General features: G+C 35.5%; 1 protein-coding gene across 3 annotated transcripts in view; it reads left to right on the top strand.

Moving 5' to 3' along the window:
* GPC5 (glypican 5) overlaps positions 1 to 24700 on the top strand; it is a 1228272-nt gene that overhangs the window by 638331 nt on the left and 565241 nt on the right. The window contains exon 8 of one of the 3 annotated variants that reach the window (XM_084876724.1): positions 18716 to 18789. The exons of the other annotated variants lie outside the window; for them this stretch is intronic. Within the exon in view, the coding sequence (XP_084732850.1) occupies positions 18716 to 18771 (56 nt within the window). The 3' untranslated portion in view covers positions 18772 to 18789. Of the gene's footprint in view, positions 1 to 18715; positions 18790 to 24700 lie in introns of those variants that run through there. 3 annotated transcript variants of the gene reach the window in all.

Raw genomic sequence — 24700 nt, 5'->3', positions numbered from 1 at the left:
CTTACTTAGACAATGTCTCAATTATAATTGCTTTTGTTAAAATCTCTTCTTTCTAAGCCAAAACCACCAGGGAAGCTTCTATTATCAAACAAAGTTAGATTTAATAATTTGCTACATTACAGGAGACAATGCACCAAAAGAATTGTGAGGCAACTCAGTAAGAGGGTTGCAATGGCTGTTTATAGGTTTGTGCTTGTGATGAGCTATTTGTAGGTTTGCACTAGTGTTAAATGGCTCTAAGAAAGAACTTGAAAGCACAGCTTAGTCTTAGAGTGGGAGTGATCATGAGGGAGGGCTGCTTAACACTTGTGCATCACAATAATATCAATATTATTTGTTAGGAGATTAGAAGAATCAAGGAAAAGCAATTAAATCATTGATAAAAGAAAAAGCCTGGATCACAGCCTTGTTCTTGGCCATGTTCCGTGATGCCATAAGAAACATTGTTTTAGGTTCTATTAGGAACATCACTATCTCATTTGGACCCAAAATGAGACAAATACAAATGTAAGGGGAAACACACACACATACACACACACACACACACACACACACACACACACACACACATACCCTCAGCTGAAGAGTGAAATTTCTTATAATGAGTAACAGAATTTTTTATAGAGAAAATAATCTATATAATGTTCTTTTCCCCATAATTATGTGGTCTGTGTAGTATGAAAACATCTTACATCTAGAATGCAGTCTTAATTATCACATCAAAGAGGTAAAATTAATTTAAAATAACCACTGAGAAATATTACCAACTCATTATAACCCAAAAGATGCTAACAAGCGATAGTCCATGGTTAGTAAATGCATTACTTAAATGTTCATCATTGTCCAGGCACTGAAGTGGAGAAAGAAAAGCTTTTCTGATAACATAAAATTCTACATGGGTATTACCACTGGGGAGAAAAAAGACCCAAATTGAAAACGATATAAAAATTCGGTTCTATAGGGCTCTCAAATGAAATGAGTAAAAGCAATGCAAATGATCAAAGTAGCAAGAAATTAACTTGAGTGAAAGAGATCTAGGAAATTGAACAGCAATAACAATGTGTGAAGATGTATTATGCAAATGTTTTCTGTTTTTCCTTTCCTTTGAAGAAAGGAAATGGTTTTAAAAGGAGCAACAAGAATTGGGGCTATGGACAAAGGAAAATAAATTCTGATTTTAAAGGTTCTGACATACAAAAATGAATTTCAAGGATAGGTGAAGCACTTCTTTCCTTGGGTTAAGTTAAAGACCAAGCTAGACAGCTGATAGCTGATATTTGTTGGATACAACCCTGCCTCTAGACACAACAGCTTCCGGATTCCACTCTGCTGTCATCTTAATCATGTGGATTATCAGAGCCTCAAGCTTCTAGAAAAGGTCAACTGTTGTTTTAAATTGACTTCTTGGCTCAATTTAATTTTATTCATTTTAGTACAACTTCAGTTTTCACTGTCAAGTTAGTACTAAGAAATACCAGCTAGGAAAAAAAAAGAAGATAGTTACTGTCTCCAACTGAAAGGCAGGTCGGAATGCTCATCGTTAGTTGGATACCAGAAATAGGTCCAAACCTTTGGGTCCCCTGGTCTCTCAGTATGTGAGGGGAAGCTAAATGGGATAGCTGTCACCTGGTAACTAATGGTCAAGGCTGACTTAATTGATTTGCATTTCCGAGGGTGGGGGGAGGGGGATGGGCACATTCTCTTCTCTCCAGTCCTGGTCCTGATTAGGAGCTGTTAGTTCTAAAAAGACTGCATTCCTATCTACATGATCAAGGGTATACATAACCATTTCCCTCTAGAAAAACATTCAACCCCTAACTAGTTTGGCTCAGTGGACAGACAATTGGCCAGTGGAATGAACGGTCCCAAGTTGGATTCCAGTCAAAGGCATTTCCTTGGTTTTGGGCACATCTCCAGTAGGAGGTGAGCAGGAGGCAGTTGATTGATGTTTCTAACTCTCTATTCCTCTCTTTAAAAAAAAAATCAATAAAATATATTTTTAAAAATTCAAGTTGCCCTTTTTCTTAAGTATCTTTAGTATCTATTTTTAAAGAATCTACCAACTAACCTCTAAAACTGTATAAAAATATTGTAAGTTTAAAAATTCACATTTCTCCATGTTGCTTTTCCTTTGCACAGAAAAAAAAAATCTTTCATTTTTCTAGTCTAACTTTTATGCCAAATATAGTGTTATAAGAATTACTAACAGAGAAGAAAAAGGGAAATCATTAAGATAAAATACTGGTACCTTGAACATGAACTATGAAAAGAACAAACCCTTAAATATAGATTAAACTTTGAATTCCTTACCTTTTATTCAGTATTAACCTGAAGTTTCTGTTTGAATCCTTTTTTCTTATATAGTTTGTAGGATGTCAAAAAAAGTTTTTAAATTTACAATCTGTCTTCTAGGGGTAACTTTTCTCAGGAAATAGTTATATATAAGACTAGATAAAAGTCATCCAATAACAGTTGCAGAGAATGTATGATTATTTCATAATTTGAAATAGCATAGCTGTAATTAGTGAAAAAATATCAGAACCGTCTTATTAAAAAATAGATTTTAGCCGAAACCAGTTTCGTTCAGTGGATAGAGTGTCGTCCTGCGACTGAGAGGTCCCGGGTTCAATTCAGGTCAGGGGCATGTATATTGGTTGCGGGCATATCCCCAGTGGGGGAGATGCAGGGGGCAGCTGGTCGATGTTTCTCTCTCATCGACGTTTCTGGCTCTCTGTCCCTCTCTCTTCCTCTCTGTAGAAAATCAATAAAATATTTTTAAAAATAGATTTTATTTACCTATTTGATTTAGGCTATGCACATATTGCAATCTGTTATTCAAGCAAATCTTTTTCAGTATTTTAGAAGGTTAGCTTACAAACATAATTGGAGGCAGTTTTCTTAATTAATAATATTAATTCTTAAGTATAGTTTTTAATATGTCTCTCTGGCAATTACTATTTTTGTGTCATAGTCAACAGCATAAAATATTATGATGACCCAGCCGGCACGGTTCAGTGATTGAGCATCGACCTATGAACCAGATGATCAGAATTCAATTTCTGTCAGGGTATATGCCTGGATTGTGGGCTTGATCCCTAGTAGAGGGCTTGCAGGAGCCAGACAATCAATGATTCTCTCTCATCATTGATTTTTCTATCTCTCTCTCCTTCTCCCTTCTTTTTTGAAGTCAATAAAACATATTTAAAAAAAATATTATGAAGAAGATAACAGGAAATTCTTTTCAAGTAAATCTTCCACCTATAAGAATGTTTCTAGTAAAATGATTGAATATAGGAAGTTAGTAGCATCCTGAATTCAAAAACTGGTAAAATCAGCATTTTGAAAGATTATTTTATTTCAAAATATAATCAGAACTTTGAAAGCAACATCTTTCCCTTAAATCATGGGTTGCTTTAGTTTTACTGCTTATATTTAAAATTATGTCTTTAAGGCCTCCTGTTTTGATTTTCTAATACCCTTAAGAATGTATGCAGTAATGGGGGGCTGAATATTGATTTAAGAGTATTATCAAGGATCAACCTTCACTTTTCTGAAATATGCTTCCCGTTGGCCCATATATTTCATTAGTAATTGTTTGGGGTCATGTTAAGTCTTCATACTTTTCCATTCTATATTTTCCCCTGAATAACATTGTCCTCTTTAATGGGTAAGTAGTTAATACCTATATATTGCCAACCTTATGATTTCTTCTGAAACTCAAACACATATCACTCATCATAACTGAGCTCTTACCTCCATTACCCTCTTCCTGAAACCTGCCCTCAATCTCAATGGTTGTTACCATCATTCATTCAATTTTCTAAGGGAACTTCCTTGAGCCATTAGTTTTTGGGTTTCCACTCTCATCTACTCCTGAAGCTTCTAATTGCATAGATCTATCAATCAGACTTAAAATGAGAGTTTACTTATTTGTTCCTTCAATAGATAGTAAAATCTGTGTGTTTCTAGTCAAAGTGTAGTGTTGCCAGCTCTAAAATATTATACATGATAGTATATAAAAATATTCCTCAAGGTATAGAAGAATGGATGGATGAATGAATGAACAAATGAGAAGGGATGTGCTTGTGTGTTTGTGGAGTAGGGGATGCATTTGGAAGAGTAGAATTTTCAATTTGAAGTAGTGGCATCTAGTTGAGTTGCGTGATAACCCTAAGGTACATGGAGAATGCCCCTAAAGGAGAATATAAAAATCAAAGCCATATACGAATCATTAGAATATGAGTTCTGCAATGAAGAATTTATAAGGGTTTGTACTGAAAATAGCAAACAAAACATAACCTTTGAATTGACTCTTAGATGAAACTTTAAATTCAGTTTGGGGAGACCTGAAAAATAGAATCAAATTTGAAAGAGTTCTAGGAGGTAAAATATGGTGGTTAAAAAAAAAAAAGAAGAGAGAATGTCTGTTAGTGAATATGACATTTTTATATGCTTCATAGTTATAATAAATTTTATGTCTCCTTTGTTCATCTAACACTCTTTTCATTGAACTGACATGTCACCTTGAAAATATTTTCTGAGAAAAAAAGATCGTTTTATAAAAAGTGCCTTTTATAAAAAGATAACTCTTCTCATTACTTAAAAGAGATACTATATGTTGTTTGCACAATACTTTTTCTAAGTTCCATAGGAACCTTAAATGTACAACATATTTGAAACTAATTTTTTAGCAATTTAATGCTATTATTAAACAATCATAAAACAACTCCATTCTTGTCCTTCCTCTCTCTATTTTTTAAATATATTTTTATTGATTTCAGAGAGGAAGGAAGAGGGAGATAGAAACAGAAACATCAATAATGAGAGAGAATTATTGATTGGTTGTCTTCTGCACGTCTCCACTGGGGATAGAGCCTGCAATCCAGGCATATGCCCTTATAGTGAATCTAACTACAAGCTTCTGGTTCTCAGGTGGATGCTCAACCACTGAGCCATGCAGGCCAGGCTCTCTTTCTATTTTTTAAAGCACTGTATAGTTCTAGGGTTTTCTTTTTTTTAAGGGAAAAAATAGCAATTATTTTAATTTGACTATACCTATTAATATCAGGAACACACTAGTAGTCAATGATTTGGTTCTAACTTATGTAATCTGTATCTCCACCAAGATTCTTTTGGTTGAAATTAATTCTTGCTTGTTGATAGATCTGATATGTAAAACTGATCCAAAGGGGAAATCCTGGGCTGCTTATGTGCTATGATCTGTGAACTGAATATGAGTGTAATTAAACTTCTATTTAAATTGATAATTAGTAGATATTTTAAAAATGGTTATTCATGTTAAAAATAAAAATCTGCCCCTATTACCAGGGCTATTAAATTTGTTTTGTTGGCTTTTTAAAATTTTTTCTTAGTGCCTTTTCTGCTTTGATCTTTTGATTCTGGGACTTTCTACGAAGTGAAGTTTTTTGGGTTGGAATCTGGTACTTTATAGGAAGTGAAGTTTTTTGGATTGGGGCACAGAAGGTCCCCAACTCTGCACTGCTCTGACTCTACTTAATTTTTAGGCTTTCTTGCCCTATTGCTTTTGGTGGTGTACAAAGTGCCAGAAGCACACTGGGGAGTGTACCCAATGTCCAAACAAACCCTTTACCCAAGTTCTTCCTCTTAAAGAAATATCTTTCCACTTAATTTTTTTTTTATGCCAATTGTACTAAAAAATTTCAGGAGTCTGTTTAATAGCCTTACTTGTTGTCTTCAAGTAAAAGTCACTTCTTCCAGTAAAATGCAAAAAGCAAAAAGTTGTTGTCACTTGCATACCAACTAGTGTAATATAAAATATATTATATTACATCTTATTTATTTCTATTAGTACTAGGGACCCGGGGCGTGAAATTTATTCACTGGAGTGGGAGGATCCCCTCAGCCCAGCCCGCTCCCTCTCAGAGACTGAGAGCCCTCAGGGACGTCCTACAGGATGACATTTCCCTGTGGAGAGTGGGCCTAAGCCACAGTCTGGCCTCCCTCTGCGGGAGGTGACCTAGCTAATCAGGGGAAGGCACCAGCCCCATCACCCCACTGCTGCAGCCACTGCCAGCCACTGCAGCTGCCAAGGTGTTTTCATCAACATGGACTTCAGTCCCTTCACCATGAAAGAATGACAGCTTTCTTTAGACATTTCAAGATGTGTCTTTCATAGGATATGACATTTCTTCTTCTTCTTTTTTAATTCTCACCTGAGAATATGTTTCCATTGATTTTTAGAGAGTGTGGAAGAGAGAAGAAAAGACAGAGAGAAACACCAGTGTAAAAGGGACACTTTGATTGGTTGCCTCCTGCATGAGCCCTGACCTGGTTCCTGGCCAGGGAGAAGCCTGTAACCTAGGTATATGCCCCTGATCAGAATCAAACCCGGACCCTGTGGTTGGCAGGCTGAGACTCTATCCACTGAGCCAAGCTGGCTAGGGAAGGATATGTCATTTCTTAGCCTCTCCAGCAGTGGACCTTACTTTTTTCCTCCAGGAGTGAGGTGGAAAAGCCCTAGATCACCTTCTTGGATTCTTATTACCCAAGCTACCAAGAACACTGCAAGTGGTAGCATACAGGGAGCTTAGCCAATGAGCAGTCAGAAAAGGTGTTTACACTCAAACTGGTTTGGCTCAGTGAATAGAATGTCGGCCTGCAGACTGAAGGGTCCCAGGTTTGATTCCTGTTAAGGGCATGTACCTTGGTTGGGGACACATCCCCAGTGGGGAGTGTGCAGGAGGCAGCTGATCCATGTTTCTCTCTTATGGATGTTTCCTACTGTCTATCCCTCTCCCCTTTTCTCTGTAAAATAATAATAAAATATATTTTATAAAAAAGTTGTTTCCTCTGCAGCTCATGCAAAGAGAACCCTCTGTATTGTGTCCATTAGGCTTGGGGCATGTCTCCACAGCCTGGGGGAACATGTGCCCGAGGCTGGCAGCCAGCCCCACGTGGTGGGTGCCGGGCTGGGGGCATGAACCCAGACTGCCCCTTGGTGCCAGCGCAAGCACAAGTGGCTGCCCCAATCTCAATTGCTTGGTACCTGTGCCCATAGGCCCAGAGAAGCCTGGGGGCATTCTGTGACCCCCCACCACTCAGGGCCTACGCATGGGCCTACAGGCTAGGAGCAGCCTGGGTCTGAGGATGTTTCCAGGACCAAGGTTGCTCGGCACCTGCATATGCAAATTAGCCCACCATTTTTGTTGGGTTAATTTGCATACTGGCTCCTGATTAGCTGGTGAGCATAGTGGAGATATGGTCAATTTACATGTCTCTCTTTTATTATATAGGACTTATTTCCTTTTAGTCAAGCCTTCATTAGTCAATAGTTACTTTTATTTTTTACAACAAATATTTGTAGAATGTAGAACACAATGCTAAGACCTCTTTGGAGCCGAAACCAGTTTGGCTCAGTGGTAGAGAGTCAGTCTGCAGACTGAAAGGTCCCAGGTTCAATTCCGGTCAGGGGCATGTACATTGATTGCGGGCACATCCCCAGTAGGAGGTGTGCAAGAGGCAGCTGTTCGATGTTTCTCTCTCATCAACGTTTCTAGCTCTCTATCTCTCTCCCTTCCTCTCTGTTAAATATCAATAAAATATATTAAAAAAAAAAAAAAGACCTCTTTGGATAGTCCTACACTTGCTGATAAGATTCAGTTTCACTCTTATGAAAGTAATATATGTGTGTGTATGAAAGATGAAATATAAAGGCAGAGATTTAAATAACTCATCTATTACTTTATTCATATATTTACCTAACCATGCATTTATTTATTTCACATGCAATTATCAATCACTTTATTGAGTACTATGCTCGATGCCAATAATTAAAAGCAGATTAGTAAAAAATGGTTAAATTTTTCAAAAGAGATTAAAATTGTACATAAATATTAAAAAAGCAATGTCATAGAGTGAAAATGCTACAGAAAAGATAAGCACACAATACTGTAGGAATAACACACTGTACCACTTTGACAAAGTCCCCTCCTAAGCCTTGGTATTTTCATCTAAATATTTTTAAATTATAGATCATTTAATTTTATTATGCATTGTAATATTGTTTCAAAATTTAAGTATTCACCTATGTTTATAAATTTAATGGCCACACTGTATATCTATGTCTATGTCTCTGTCCATATCTATATCTATGTTTTTATCCATATCTATACTATGTCACATATTTACCACTATATGAAAGCAACCAACATGGAGTTTAAGACATAATTTGAACTCAATAAATGTTTCCTCCTTTTTTGGTTCTAGATAGTTTTGAAATTTAGCTGTGGTTCTAAAACGCTTGCGAAATGTTTTGCATAAGAGGATATGATGTGATTATGATACTTACATGCTGTAGTCCAGGCATCTAAGAGCTAAATCTCTTGTATGTTTGGGGTTCTGAGGTTGCTTTTTACCCCATTAGAAACCTTCACTGTCCTCTTGGTACAAAGGCCACTAGGTGGGGCCTGCGTGCTTAGTACCTTATGCTTTTGCAAAATGCATTTCTTTTAGTTTTGTTAAACTCAGAAATACTTCTCTTTAACATATCCTATTCTTTATTAACCATAACAGGGTAAACAATTCTCATTAGAAATTGTTTTTTATTAGCCAGTGTGCAACATAACTATTGCACTTGCAAACGTGTAACATTTCTCAAAGCAAAGCAAGCAAATCTCTTTGAAACCAGGCACATTTATTTCCTTAGAGGCTAAATGCAACATCCCATTACCAAGCTAATAGTTCTTTTCAGATCTCTGTCTTTTCATATTGTAGAATCTCAGAGATTGCACCTTAAAAACACTAAATCCTAATTTTTTTAGGGCTTGGTGCAACCTTTGCCATTAATTATAAATTGGCTCCTTAACTATTACTATTGTCTGTTTTTCTATAAAACAGTGGTTCTCAAACTTTAACCTGCATTGGCATCACCTAGAGGGCCTGTAAAAATTCAGATCACTGGACTACATTCTGACTCAGTAAACCTGGCTGGGGAGGGGAGGGTGTATCAATGATTCTGCATTTCCAACCCGTACCCATATATACTGATGCTGCTGGCCCACCAACTACACTTTAAGAACTTCTGTTTTACACACACACACACACACACACACACACACCACCCCTCTGTGGATTAAATGTATACCATTCATGATATTGCCCTTCTGTCTCAAGACAGTTCCCTGCCATACTGCAACATTTATTACTCTGAACAAGGAGACCTGGACAAATACCAGAAATGAGGGGTGGTCTTTACCCTGCATTTGTGCTTCTAACATCTAGGCACCTAGCTCTCTATCTTAGATGAGACTCAACTTCATCATCAATCCTGGGGGCACTAATCTGTATCTTCTAGCAACCAATAGATAACACTTATTTTAATAAAAATTTTTTAACCAATACACCAAAACCATGGATTCTGATGTTCCTCTGGCTCGTTTACTCTTGGCTAAGTATTTCCTCTCCATTTCTCTCCATCTTGCTTCCCACCTCTGCAGATGTCTCATCTAGCCCCCATCTTTCTAACCTCTCTCTGATTACCCTCCCAAATGCCCAGACCTAGGCTAGTGATCCCTTCTCTTCACAGACTCTTCTATTAATTTTTCAGCTCCCAGTTTACTAGTATCCTGCATACTATCAGGCACAATTATGCCTCTACTTTTTACTGGAGACCTAATTATGCCTTGCTCTTTTATGTACTGTATCTATTTATTTATGATTTATCCAGCCCTTCATATGATTTATACCTGGCCCAGACATTATGGTTATAGTGGTGAACAAGTCAAGTTTGACCTCCCATCTTTTGAGATCTCCATTATTGTTTTCATTGTTCTTTTTTTGGATTTGAGAGATCTTTTCTTGTTATCAGCTTATTGCTTTTACCTCAATTAACTTTTTGGCTTATAGACTTCTGGCTTCTGAAACTTCCTGGCTTTAGCATGGCACCTCAACTTTCTATCTTTACTTTTGGTTCTAGACTCTTAGATTTACATTATCACTGGCTACCTGAGCACCCCAGGATTTTTTGTGTTTCCTCATCCCTGCTGAGCTCCTGCACATTCTTTATTAATATGATAATGACTTAAATATGTGGTTTATATTTTCAGTGGTACTTAAGCGTATTCTATTTCATTTGATTTACCCTTTTTAAATGATTAACCCATCTTTATGAAAAATCTCTTCCAAAGATTTCAAGCATTTATATTCTTGTAATTTCATAAAGTACTTAAATTTTGGCCTACTAAAGGTATTTTTACCATTTTTATATTCTGTCATACTGAGGAGTCTCCAAACTTGTACTTAGAATGAGCTGCTAGCATGTTATTTGTGTTCTCCATTACATTTTATGGGAACTTCCTTAAGATACCATTGATTTATTTATAGAAGATATGCACTGTCTAATTAAAATAATATCTTGCAATCTGGAAGCTTCTGTGTTATGCCAGCAAAATCACTCTTATTTCATACTTTGTCTGATATTCTTTCATGATCTCCAAATGACAACTTGAGCACATGCCTGAACTCTGTCTCCTATTGTAAAACTAACTTCCTTAAAAAGACTGGTCACAAACTCATATCCCCAAGACAATTTAGTTTATTTTTATTTTACTTTATTACTTTTTGAGAGAGAGGGGGGGAGAGAGAGAGAGAGAGAGAGAGAGAGAGAGAGAGAGAGAGATTAATTGGTTGCCTCTGCACGTACTTTGACTGGGGATTGAACCCACAACCTGGGTATGTGCCCTGACCAGTAATCAAACCTACCACCTTTTCGTGTACAGGCCAATGCTCCAACCAACTGAGCCATCCAGTCGGGGCAGCACAATTTAGTTTATATAAATTACAATAAGACTCAACAAAAACTGGCTTCAATACACCATCATTTTTCCTCTATTTTTCTTTTAATTTAAACACTATGATCATAAACTGTTTAATATAATTGAAGATACACCAATAGTCCGTATGTAAAACTCATTTGTGAAAGAGGGAGAAAGTAGTTGAAAGCGACATAAAACATTCAAACCGCTAGTATTTTTGGAGTTGGAGCTGGAAGGGTTAAGGTATTCTGGCACATAGAATTTTTACCCACATCTTAATCTAATTACATTCACGATACAAGTTAGGCTCAATTTACTCAGTAGGGATGCTGCAAAGTGAAGGATATCATGAGTACGGTAATAGAAACAATTGCTTCAGTGAGCCTAGAACTGTCGCCACAACCGTGTCAGAACAGATGGCTCTGCATTTATTCCAGTCTAGGGATTCAAATTGGCAGTAGTCAAACAAATTCCTGAAAAGCATGTCAGCAGTTGCAGCAATGAGTTTTCTTTATTTAAAAAGTTGTTCATAACATTCCAGTGAGATTGCATATAAAACTAGAAGTATTTGCCACTTTAGTTAATTTGCCTATTATTGCGTTGCACTTGTGGCACACTATTTATTTACATATAAATAAAATTATATATATATGAATTATATATAAAATATCAGTATATATTATATATAAAATTATTATTACATATTATGTATTAATTATATAATATAAACTGTGGATCATAATCTAATAATTACATTTATCATATAATATATTGTATGTTCATATATTTTAATTAATTGTGTATGAATTGTGGGTCACGAGTTGAATACCCTAAAATATATCTGTACACATGTGTAATCATATAGATAAAAAATTCAGTCATTTTTATATATACTATTAATGATCCATAGTTAATATATAATTTTTTCTTTTATTCATTATATGTATATCATATATGTGCCAAGACTCCTTTGAAATATATTAATATTATATACCAACACTTACTAAATTCTGAATTGATATGTTTTAATTTGCATTTTGAAAAATATACTGCTACTAGCATAAGAATTTTAATTTTTTTAAAAACAAGCTATTATATCTTAGAGGAAGCATTCTATATAGTACTTCTGTAAAATTGGAACTGTTTTCAAGTGAGCTGGTCTCTTCAGCTCTCTTTTGCAGTGGACATTGCTATATGTAGATGTCTAAAGGGATGTGTGTTCTCCTGCCTTTGCCCTTTTGGGGTATTTAGTTAGCATGCGCTTACCCATTGAAATTGCCCTACTGTTGCTAATGTTGGGTACCACAACTAGTCTCTAGCTGAACTGATCCATCATGATCTGTCTACCCACATTATCAGATTATATAACCACAGTAGATCTCTTGAAATATTTTTATTCCTTGTTTATCATAGTTTTGTTCATAGTTTTTGTAGAATATTCATTACTAGCTAAAAAGTTCATTTTATATACTATAACATTGCACTGAAAAATCTAACATCCAAGAGAAAATACCCAGAGCCTCGTGTTATTTTTATTTCAGATTTATTATATGCTTTTATAAATGGAATCTGATGATTTACATGAGTACAATTCTTTCTTTTCAAACCCATGGAGAGATTGAATATTTTAATTACAAATTAATATCTATACAGGTAAATGTTAAAATTGGAAACCTTAAAAGGAAAAGGAAAAGAAAAAAAATGTATGTGAATTAGCTAAATTTGAGATTGGGGAAACATATTATAAGCCTAGATTTAAATAAAATTCTGTAAATATGTATTATTGCAGTCTTCTCTTGTACAATCAGATGTAAAGTATGGCTTAGATTTGAATCATAAACCAGACTCTTACTGATTCTTCACTCTTTCAGTTGGGGCCACCTAAACTGATGTAACCAACATGCCAAGTATGTATAATTAGAGACACTATGCATATTACTTTTTAGTGTCCAATTCATACCTTCCTATTCGGCAGTTGGCTGTTCTCCATGTGATAGATCAGGGACCATTGCTTGTCCCTGAGAACCGCGGGTGTAGTTGAGAAAACACCACACATAACCTAATCTTTGTAGTCGGGTTAAATCTTTTTTATTAATGCTAAAATTTAAATTGGCTTTTTTTGGCTCATCTCCAACTGTTAGGCTGCAGGACAAGAAATTATACAAACTTTAAAATTATATATTAAGGCATAAATAATTTTTGAAATCAAAGAAATTGCAAAACCCATGGCATCAATAATTTGAGTCTATTTTTACTTTGCAAATGTGTGTGTGTATGTGTGTGTGTGCTATGTAAATAACAAGCAGAAATAAATTCACCAAATGGCAGCAGTGGTCATCTTTAGGTATTATGATTACAAGTGATTTTAGTTTCATTATTTCTATTTTCTAATTGTATACAATGAGAAGACATTGCATTTATAATGAAGAAAAAAGGGCATATAAATTACTGTATTTTCTGAAGCTAACAAAACTATATATGGATTGTTTTCTTAACTATATATGAACACATGACCTGTCTGAACATCAGTTATTAAAAAATCAGTATAGTTTTCTTTTGCCACAGAAAGCCTGATTGTGTGTGCTTCTCTTTTCAAATAGCCCATAACACTAATTAGCTTTTTAACTTTTCTGAAATAAATCTTGGTTAGAGGAGGGAAAAATTAAAATTTCTCTTGATATCACTTAGTTGGCACTAAAGCAGTGTTAGCCCAAAGTACGTAACTTCTTGTTACTAAATTAAAATAAACTTAGACCAGGTAATGTAGCTTTTAATTTACTCTCAGAAAGTATCTTGTGTTTGGGGAGTATCTGAATAATGAATAAATTCAATCAAGCAAACAAAAAATAAGTATGATTTCCCTCTTGATGTGCTAGATAATTAACATTTTTGAATACACAAATGATACCCTGCTAAGCGCTATAAAATATTTTTTAAGATAGTACAATTTTGCTGGAGTAATTTTTTGAAGTATGGATATATTAAATTTTCCATGTAGATTGTGTGATAGTGGAATATATATAATTACAATTTACAGGGATTTTTAAGGTGAAACCCCCAAAGTCAGTTAACCAAGAAAACATAAGCAAAGATAACGTATTAAAAAGGAGAACACAGATTCCCTGACTCATTCCAAAACTTGATGTGTGTATATTGTATCCAATTATTTCTCTGAAATGGGAAGTTGTATTATGAGAGTGTAGAAGTCAAAATGGTGAAAATGAACATGTGAATGGCCTTATCAAGTCAATGGATTACATTAAAAGAGAAAGGTGGCCTACATAAAATAAGATGTGTAATAAGAACTTGGATAGAACATTTGGGGATTAGTCAGAGGTTAGATTTGGAAATTATATAAGTAAGGTAGACATTTGTACTGAGAACCAAGGGGTGAAAAAAAATGTCAAGATAAGTTTGTGTTTCTGAAGGAGTGTTTGTATCTAGGTTTAGAAACTTGCACTTTTTCTTAAAGATAGTAGTTTGTCATTTAACATTTCAGATATTTTGCTACAGAAAGAGCTAAGGTATGAGTAACCCAAAAGAATAGAGATATTCAAAACTAGTACTTTTGAAGTATCTTATATAATTAATTTGAAAAGCAGTTTCCCTAATTATAACTTCCTTACACCTATAACATAATGATTCTATAATATTCAAACTTTGAGGGCACTGGAGTAACATAACCCAGGAATGTGCTAGTTGCCCAGTTCTAGCCAAATTGAAAAACTTCCTGTATTCACTCAAAAATAGGTCAATGATTTTTAAAAGAATGCTCAAAATGTAATTCATTATTAAAAAATACTTAAAAACTAGCTCCATTTTTTCAACTAATAAATCAATGCTTTATTAATATGAACTGAATTATTAAGTTCAAGATTCTAAGTTACTTATTATAAAGGCATCTGATAAGCATAACAACCCAATTTAACTGAACATAAACATTTAAAATTAGGAGAAATGCCATTTTTCTATTTTATATATATGTCTCATTATTAAAATAACTATATATTTTTGCGTATTCCACAGTGTTAAGAAAATCCTTATTGCCATGTGTAAATGCAAACGATAAACATTTTTACACCTACCTTTGTAATTTCAGGGTACTCATAAATTAAACAAAGATGGCTGGGTTAATTTGCATACACAGGCGGCACGCAGCCAGGGGCAGGGTGGGAGGCTTGCACCATCACCATGGCCATCATGCAGGTGTTCCGCACCACCCCAGCCACTCAGGGCCTCTGGGCAGCTTGGGAAGGTGGGGCTAGAACAGAAAGAGGTGGCTCCTCAGGGGCGGGAGCAGAAAGGTGATGCCAGCAGCCAGGGAAAGAAAGACCCATTCTTGCATGAATCTTTGTGCATCGGGCTTCTAGTGCTAAATATACAAGCTTATTTTTTTTTCCAAAATGTACATAATGGTTATCATTTCCATATCATTTCCAGCACTATGCTTTTGTTAGTTTTTCATATTAGTACATATAGAATCACTTATTTTAGCTTCTCTGTAGAATTAAAATGTTCACTTGAACCTTTTATAAAGAACCAAGTGAGCTTCCTTGAACATGTTCCCTTTTTTTGCCTGTGTGTCATAGTAAATTTAAGATAAATTATAGTTAGCATAAATTTCTTTACTATGTATTCTTTATTTGTCGTCCAGATTGCTTGAGCTGATTAACACTTGTACCAAAGACAAATCTTGGCATATTTTGCCATCCTTTGATATTATCAGAATTAATTGTTATGGATTTAAGATATCCCACTTTTATTTTTATTTTCATTTTTCAATTGTAAGTTGAGCATATTTTCATGTTTATTTTTATTTCATCTTCTGCTAATTTAATATATTTTTTACTTTTCTATTAAATATTCAATTCACTGAGTATTATAGATACTATTCCTTTGTGAGTTATATGGCTTGACTATATTTACACCAATCAGAGGCACATCTTTTTTTTATTATTTTAAAAAATATGTCATTGTGAGCCACAGGAAATGTTTGTTAGTTTAAATTTATTAATCATTCTCTCTATGACATATATTTTATGTCACATTAAAGAAATATTCCTTACTCTGGTGTCATAAAAATTCCCTTCTGTATTTTAATAACTTTTCCTTCAAATATATTTTATAATTTGATATTCCAGCTAATCAGAATTAATGTATTAATATTTTAGTTAATCAGAATTAATTTTATTAGAAAGTTTCAATTTAAAAAATATATATAATATATAGTATATAGTATATAGTATATAGTATATAGTATATAGTATATAGTATATAGTATATAATATATTTATTGATTTCAGACATGAAGGGAGATGGAGGGAGAGAGAGAAACATCAATGATGAGAGATAATCATTGATTAGCTACCTCGTGCATGATCCCCAAGGAACTGAGCCCACAACCTGGGATGGAATCCAACTGTGACCTTCTGGTTGGTAGGTTGATGCACAACCACTGAAACATACCGCTTCGGATCTTTTCTTCTTTTTTTTTTCATTAGATACCCATGGTCTCAGCACCACTCATTAATTAATCCTTTATTTTCTTTCAGACTTCTAGTGTATCATTTGTTATATATTAGTCTTACATAAATGTATGTCATTCTTTGGTCTAACCATTTACTTTTGTACCGATATTTATTACCGATATTTTGTACCGATAATTAAATATTTATTTAATTCCATATGATAAGTAATTTGGAGTAACATAAATTTAAAGACCAAAACTTGTGGATACTCTATTAGAAATTGTATTTGTATTAGCCACTATAATTTTAAAAAAGCAACATGGTCCATTCTGATTAATTTCCATATATATATATATATATATATATATATATATATATATCAATATGTAATTTCATACACATATATATGTAATTTCATTTACTAATTTTTTTTCTTTTACCCCATTTAATATGATGTCTTAATCCAAACACTGATGATTTATTTAAATTATATAATATTTTAAATATAATTTATAAATTTCAATCTTAATCATTATAAACAGATCTATTTCATATGTTCTTTCATATTACCATTCTATTATCTCACATTTTTGTGGCTCTAATCTTTTTTATGTGCTGTCTTGTATTTGTGTCATATTATTTTTATGGCAAACTCATAAACTCATCTTTTTATCTTTGGTTGGGCTTTTATTTTATTTTTTTAAGAATGCTTTCAGTATAAGACAATATATAATGATTACATGACCTCATTCCAAGACTCCATGGGAAATCTCTCACTTACTTATATATACACATATAATACAAATTGAACATCAAAATTGCAGTTGAAGAGTCATGTTTCTTTAAAAATTTTCATGAACCTATTTTCTCCAGAGCCCATGAAAACACAAAAAAAGTGTTTGTTTCTTGTGGAGCATTGGTGGTTCAGTGGTAGAATTCTCGCCTGCCATCAGGTGGATTTTTTAAAACCCACAATAGTCCTAGCTATGTGGCGAGCTCTCATTTTCCACATCCTACTTCCTCCTGCGTCCTAAGGCTTTTGCTTCTGTCTTTGCATTATAACTGAGCCCTTAACCAAGAGCATTTTTCCACCCATATCCTAATCATCTAGGCAGTTTCAATAATAGATTTAACATTTATTGTTCTAGATTTAAATATATTCTTATTTTAGGAAACCTAAGTATTATTCTTTTGTTGAAAACTCAGCTATGGATTTTAAATAATTTTTGTTTTGCCTTGGCCCATGTGGCTCAGTTGATTGGAGTGTCTCCCCATACACAAAAAGGTCTCGGGCTCCATTCCTGGGATTCCTGGTCGGGTTATATACCTTGGTTGTGGGTTTGGTCCCCTATTAATGTTTTTCTCTCACATTGGTGTTTCTCTCTCTGAAATAATAATAATAATAATAATAATAATAATAATAACAATAACAACTTTGTTTTAATTCTTATTTATTTTATTTTTTCCATCACCATTTATCCCCTTTATACTCACTTTCACCTACCTATATCTAGGTATATATAGTGGGAGAACTTTGAAAACACTTAGTCTACATATTATTAGAAGATCAGAGGTCCGGAACATGAAATCCGTGCATGGGTAGGTTCCCTAGGCCTGGACAGTGATCACGGCTGATGAGGTTCCCCACCTCCTTGCCTCCTCCCTCAACCCCTCAGTGGCTCACTGTCACCCATCATGGTCCATGCTGCCCTCTGGTGGTCAGCACACATCATAGCAAGCAAGCAAATTCCTGGTCTCTGGGTCGAACTCCCAAGGGGACACTTTGCATTTTAGCCATATATATATATGGCTATATAGATATATAGATATATATAGATATATAGATGTCTAAGGGGCCTTCGAATTCTAAAACTTTGTTTTTTGTTTATTCTTTTATCTGGTAATTAGCGTTAAACTGCACATACAATTATTTTAAAACAAAGGTCACCAGAGCTAAACAAAGAAATTTACAAAACTAAGTCTTTCAATGTGCCAGGTAAGGGAATATATACCAATGGAGAAATTCATAGAGTAATTTGCTGGTGGTTACAATTCAGGAATTATTATTTAATTGTTTTATTTATCATTGTTTTTTTTAATCCAAGGATATGTTTCCTTTATTAATTTTAGAGAGAAAGTGGAGGGAGAAAGAGAGAGGGAGAAAAATATCAATTTGAGAGGGAAATATGCATTGTTACTATCCATATGTACTCCAGCCAGGGATTGAACACAAAACCTAGGTATGTGTCCTCCTGGCGATCAATTCCACAATCTTTGGTATAGAGCAGTGGTTCTCAGCCTTTCTAATGCTGCAACCCTTTAATACAGTTCCTCATGTGGTGGTGACCCCCAACCATAAAATTATTTTAGTTGCCACTTCATAACTGTAATTTTGCTACTGTTATGAATTATAATGTGAATATCTGTGTGTTTTGTTTTTTCTGATGATCTTAGGCCTGCTAGCAGTTCTTAACCTGTGGGATGATCCAGCCGTTAGCAGGGTCACCTAAGACCATCAGAAAAAAAAACACACAGGTAAACAGCTATTTACATTACACAGATGTTTACAGTAGCAAAATTACAGTTATGAAGTGGCAACAAAAATAATTTTATGGTTGGGATCACCACAACATGAGGAACTATATTAAAGGGTCATGGCATTAGAAAGGTTGAGAACCACTGGTATAGAGGATAAAGCCCCAAGCAACTTTGCCACACAGCCAGGGCTCAGGGAATTTTATTTTATTTTTTAAATATGTTTTTACTGATTTTTAGAGAGGAAAGGAGGGATAAACAGAGTTAGAAACACCAATGAGAACCATCAATCAGTTGCTTCCTGTGGGGGCCTCAACTGGGGATCAAATCCAAAACCTAGACATGTGCCCTGACTCGGAGTCCAACTCTCAACCCATCTGTACAGAGTAGTGACAAAGCTCCAGCCAACTGAGACACACAGTCCAGGGCTCATGGATATTTTTAAATTCTAGAAAGGAGGAGTTAACGGTAATATTGCAAATTAACTGTTGGAAATTTGCAATAAGGCAGGAGTCCTTGGATCTGTACACAGTTGTTACATCAAGTTATAATGTTCATTTAATATGAAGGAATCTTTTAGCTCCAGTCTGCCAGAACTGGTGAAATAAAACACAATATTCAATTTTGTTATCTCTTTTAAGCATGTGGACATTTTTTTTTTCTTTTTTAGTTGGTGGAAATTTTTCCATTTAAGTTGGTAATATGTTAAAGAATGAACACAGAATAATTTGGGCCCTCAAGGTAGTATAGGAATTGGTATCATCTACCTGATCTATAGCTTAGCATATTAATATCATTTCTCTTAAGCTTAGACATATATTTTCATCACCACTAGTGGCAATGCTTCATTTCTCCAGAGAAAGAAACAACATGGTTATCTTATTGTTGATGAAAAGAGTATTAAGAGACTTTTCAAAATGAATGCCTACTCTTTTTTCCTTGGCAGTAAGAAATGCTTTTTTTTTTTTTTTTTTTTCCTTACAACTTCACAGTTAGGGCTCTTTAGACCTAGTTGGAGTCACCAAACTGGCAAATGACCTGGTAATTTAAATTTTAATAAAATAAACTTAACTTCAATTAAAAAGAAACAAAACAGAACAGTGTAACTCCAATTAACCCTACTTGTGAGATTGAAAAATTGTTTGATATCATTGTCAATTAGCTTATACTACTATGTTGTAAACAAATTAGGATATAATGATTGATTACCAATGTAGTAGGTAGTTTAATAATAATGATAACATGTAAATATTAGGTTCTCAATAACTCTAAAACTTGATATTTTTTAACTCAAAAATTTATAATTATTGAATGCTAATACTGATTCAATTAATGAGAAATATTCAAAGAAAATATGAAAACAGGTTTGAACAATAATGAAATATTAACTTAAGGTTAAACGTAAGCAATATAACCAGACACTACTAAAAAAATAATGCAAAACAGGGAACTTAAAGAAAGTTATATTTCAAAAGCTTATCTCCAGAGTTGATTCTGAAGATAATAGAGCCAAAGATTTGACCTTATAAAGAAATAGTTCTGGCAAGGATTATCTTCTCATTTTTTATAGATATTTTATAACTAGAGGCCAAGTGCATGAAATTTGTACACGGGGGGTGTCCCTCAGCCCAGCCTGCTCCCTCTCCAATCTGGGACCCCTAGAGGGATGTCCAGTGCCTGTTTAGGCCTGATCCCACTGGATCCTCTCACAATCCAGGACTACTGGCTCCCAACTGCTTGCCTGCCTGCCTGCCTGCCTTATTGCCTGCCCCTAACCACTTCTGCCTGCCAGCCTGATCACCCCTAACCACTGACCTGTCAGCCTGATCAACACTTAACTTCTTCCCTGCCAGCCTGATTGCTCCTAAATGCCCTCCCCTGCTGGCCTGGTCCCCCCTAACTGCCCTTCCCTACCAGCCTGATCGCCCACAATTGCTCTCCCCTGCTGGCCATTTTGTGGCAGCCATCTTTGACCACATGGGGGTGGCCATCTTGTGTGTTGGAGTGATGGTCAATTTGCATATTATGCTTTTCTTAGATAGGATTTCTAATCATTTTAAGTGAAAAAAATTGTGTCTTTAATAAGTTTTTTGATATTTTTGGCATCTAAACTGTGAAATTTGGTAAAGAGTCTTAATATTATTTAAATATTCAAAGAAATATTGTCATTACCATTGGATACAATATAATATTTTTGGACTGCAAGGAAACCTGAATAAAAATGCATATGAAAACTTTACTGATAGATTTATCTAAATCTTTTAGTACCAATTATATATACATATCCTATATAATAAAAGACTAATGTGTAAGTTGAAGGAACACTGGAATGACCAGTCACACTAACCACCAGAGGGCACACACTCAACTCAGGAGCTTCTGGTGGTCAGTGTGCTCCCACAGGAGGAGTGCTGCTCAGCCATAAGCTGGGTTCATGGCTGGGGGTGCAGTGGAGGTGTGGGATACTTTCCCACCTCTGTGGTAGTGAGACATCCCCTGAGGGCTTCCCAACTGTGAAAGGGTGCAAGCCAGGCTGAGGGACCCCCCCCCCCAAAGTGCACAAATTTTGTGCACCAGGCCTCTAGTGTAATATAATGTGTTATTCATAATGTACATAAAATGAGTAAACTTTTCCAAAAATATATATTATACTAGTGGCCCAAGGCATGAAACTCATGCATGGGCAGTTCCCTCAGCACAGCCTGCACCCTCTTCAATCAGGGACCCCTTGGAGGATGTCCGACTGCCAGTTTAGGCCCAATTCCTGTGATTTGGCCTAAACCGGCAGTCGGACATCTGTCTCACAATCTGGGACTGCTGGCTCCTAACTTCTCACCTGCCTACCTGCCTGATCACCCCTAACTGCCTCTGCCTGCCCGATCACCCCTAACTGCCCTCCTCTGCAGGCCTGATCTCACCCCCAACTGCCCTCCCCTGCTGACCTGATCTTGCCCCCAAATGCCTCCCCTGCTGGCCTGATATCACCCCCAACTGCCCTCCCCTGCTGGCCTGATTGCCCTTAACTGACTCTGCCTCAGCTTCCACCACCATGGCTTTGCCTGAAAGGAAGTCAGTAGTCTGGAAGATGACCAGTTGTCCCAGTCTAATTAGCATATTATCCTTTTAGTAGTATAGATAGATTATATAAGATAGGATTACTTAAATGGGGTGGAGGGGGATCCTTTTTCAGTAGGGGGAGATGCTCTTGGCAGACAAAGATACATAATCCCTATATCTAGATTGATAGCCAGTCATATGTACTATATTGCCAAACTGGTCATTAAAAAATTGAACCACTTTCTTACAACTTATACAAAACAACTGTTGCCCTTAAAACCCCTCCTCAGCTCCCACCTTAGGTTCTGCAGTTCACCCAGATTTGGTTCTGATTGGTCAGTTTCTATGCCAATCAGCATCTCTGGGCCTATCTCCAGGCTGGTGAATAGGCTGAACTGCTTATCTCTCAGAGAGAGAGAGAGGTGCGGCTGCTGGTGAGGCCCGGAGAGAGAAAGAAACAAGATCAGACCCCGCTTCTCTCTCTCTGGGCCTCACCAGCAGCAGCCATAGCTACTGATCAGCCCACCTCTCTCTCCCTGAGAGATCAGCAGTTCAGCCAGCTTGCCAGTCCCCACCCACCAGAGCCTGCTGCATGCACAGCCTGGCATTTGGTTGAGACTTAGGTCATTTTGGATATTACAAACTCTGGGTTTTTATATATTAGGATAATATATAGGTTTCTATAATAAAATATACATAAATATCTAAGTGATGGTTCGACTGGTAGCTATGATGCACACTGACCACCAGGGGGCAGGTGCTCAATGCACAGGCTTTGAAATATGAGCATGGAATAGACTGATGAATCTCAGAGGGAAGGAGGGAGTGCAGAAAGAGATTAACCAAAGATCTTATATACATACTAGAGGCCCAATGGATAGATCGATGCACCAGTGGGGTCCCTCAGCCTGGCCTGCCGAAACTGGCAGTTCAACATTCCACAAGGGATCCCAGATTGGGAAAGGGTGCGGACCTCACTGGTGCATGAATCTCTGCACTGGGCCTCTAGTATAATACATTTGCTAGTAGTTAGTTGGTTGAATATTTTTGGCATAGGAAGTAAATATGAATGCTTAAGAAAGGATATGAAAACAAATCTTTAGTATATCATGCAGAACAATTTTCAAGTATTCAGTTACATTGAGTGGGAGTGTTTCATTGTGGAAAACTCATCGAAATTTGGAGTTCTGGATGTGAATTCTAAGCACTCACTGCATCATCTAGGATAGGTGATGTTCACTTGGAGCTTGAGATCAAATGAAGTATATTGCATCTTTCAATGGAAAAACATTATTCACATATAATTTAAAAATGTGCTTCTAAAGATGTTCACTCTGCATGTATGAAAATTCTCCATGTAATGTTTTTACATGCATAAATCACCTCACTCCAAAATAAAGTTACCCATACACCTTTCAAATAGAATGGAGTAGGTTCTAATGTTTGTTGTGTCTTGAAAGTTTAATTCCTTTGCCTAGTACATCTTTAAAAGCACATTACTCATTTGCTATCTTTTAACCTATGAAATAGTTAAGGCTTGTTGAGTTTGACAATGTAATCCCTTCTTATTGAAAGGAAACTCAAAATGTGTTAAGTGTGCTTTACATCAAATGATATTCTCAGTAGACTAAATTTCAACACTTTATGCCATTATGATAAGGTGAATGAAGTAGATGCTTAAGAATAAGTACAATAGAAACAGGTTCATAGTACAGCAAACAAACTGATGGTTGCAATATGGAGTGGAGTTGGGGTGCCGGGTGAGAAAAGTGAAGGGATTAAGAAGTACCAATTGGCAGTCACAGAATAGTCGTGGGGATGTAAAGAGCATTATAGGAAATACAGTTAATAATATTGAAATATGCAACTATGTTGGTGCCAGGTGGGTATTAGACTTATGGGAGGGGAATCACTTCATAAATTGTAAAAATGTCTAACCACTATACTGTGCACCTGAAACTAATATAATATTAAATGTAAATTGTAATTTAAAAATTAAAAAATAATTTAAAAATAAAGAACACCATATTTACCTTACTACATTTGCACAGTTGAATTCCAACGTTTCAGTTAAGCTAGACATAGAGAAGCTGTTCCCCTCTCTACCAGAAGGTGGCACTGTACTCCTCATTGAGGATGTTCTGAGGTGAATACAGAGATTATTCTCCACCTAGAGAGAAGGGTTTTAGAACATTTTATTTTAAATGAGACACATGTGATTAACTTCCTAAAGAATAATTTTACTTTTGTCTTTTTGGGGAAAGATATGCACACTAAGTTAAAATGAACAGCTGTTGAGAATAAAAAGAAAATGCTTCATTTAGAATCTATTAATTTCTATCATTATTGCTCAGTACAATATTCTCAGACTTAATTACTCATGTAAAGAACATTATGTCTAAATGTAAAATAAAGTCTTTACTCTTCTAAAGGTTTTTTTTTCTGCTTCTAACCACAAACTGTGTGGCTTAATTTTTATTTACTTTTCAATGTAGAAACCCCGCTGGGGTAACTAGCTTTGTTCTTAAATCAATGTACTCATATTGTGGTACACATAACAGTACCTTTTTGGCATTATTTTTCTCCTCTCCTCCAGCGCAATCTGATGGAAGTAGATAAATAAGATAGTCATTAACTGGTGGCATATCTACTTTGAGAGAACAAAGCTCCTTACAATTACTAGTAGCAAATATAATATTAAAAAAACTGAATTTTTACTTTCCTGGGATAATTTAAATAGACTTATATGTAGCTTGAAATGTATTATTTGCAGGTGACAGGAGAAAAGAAAGGAGACTGTGAAGACTTATTGACAGCGCCAATTGATTGTCTTTAAAGAAATACAAT

Source organism: Pipistrellus hanaki (assembly GCF_964339955.1).
Source record: "Pipistrellus hanaki genome assembly, chromosome: 3".
In the NCBI taxonomy this organism is placed as follows: domain Eukaryota; kingdom Metazoa; phylum Chordata; class Mammalia; order Chiroptera; family Vespertilionidae; genus Pipistrellus; species Pipistrellus hanaki.
Note: the sequence above shows the minus strand (reverse complement) of the source record. Positions and strands in the feature narration are given on the sequence as shown.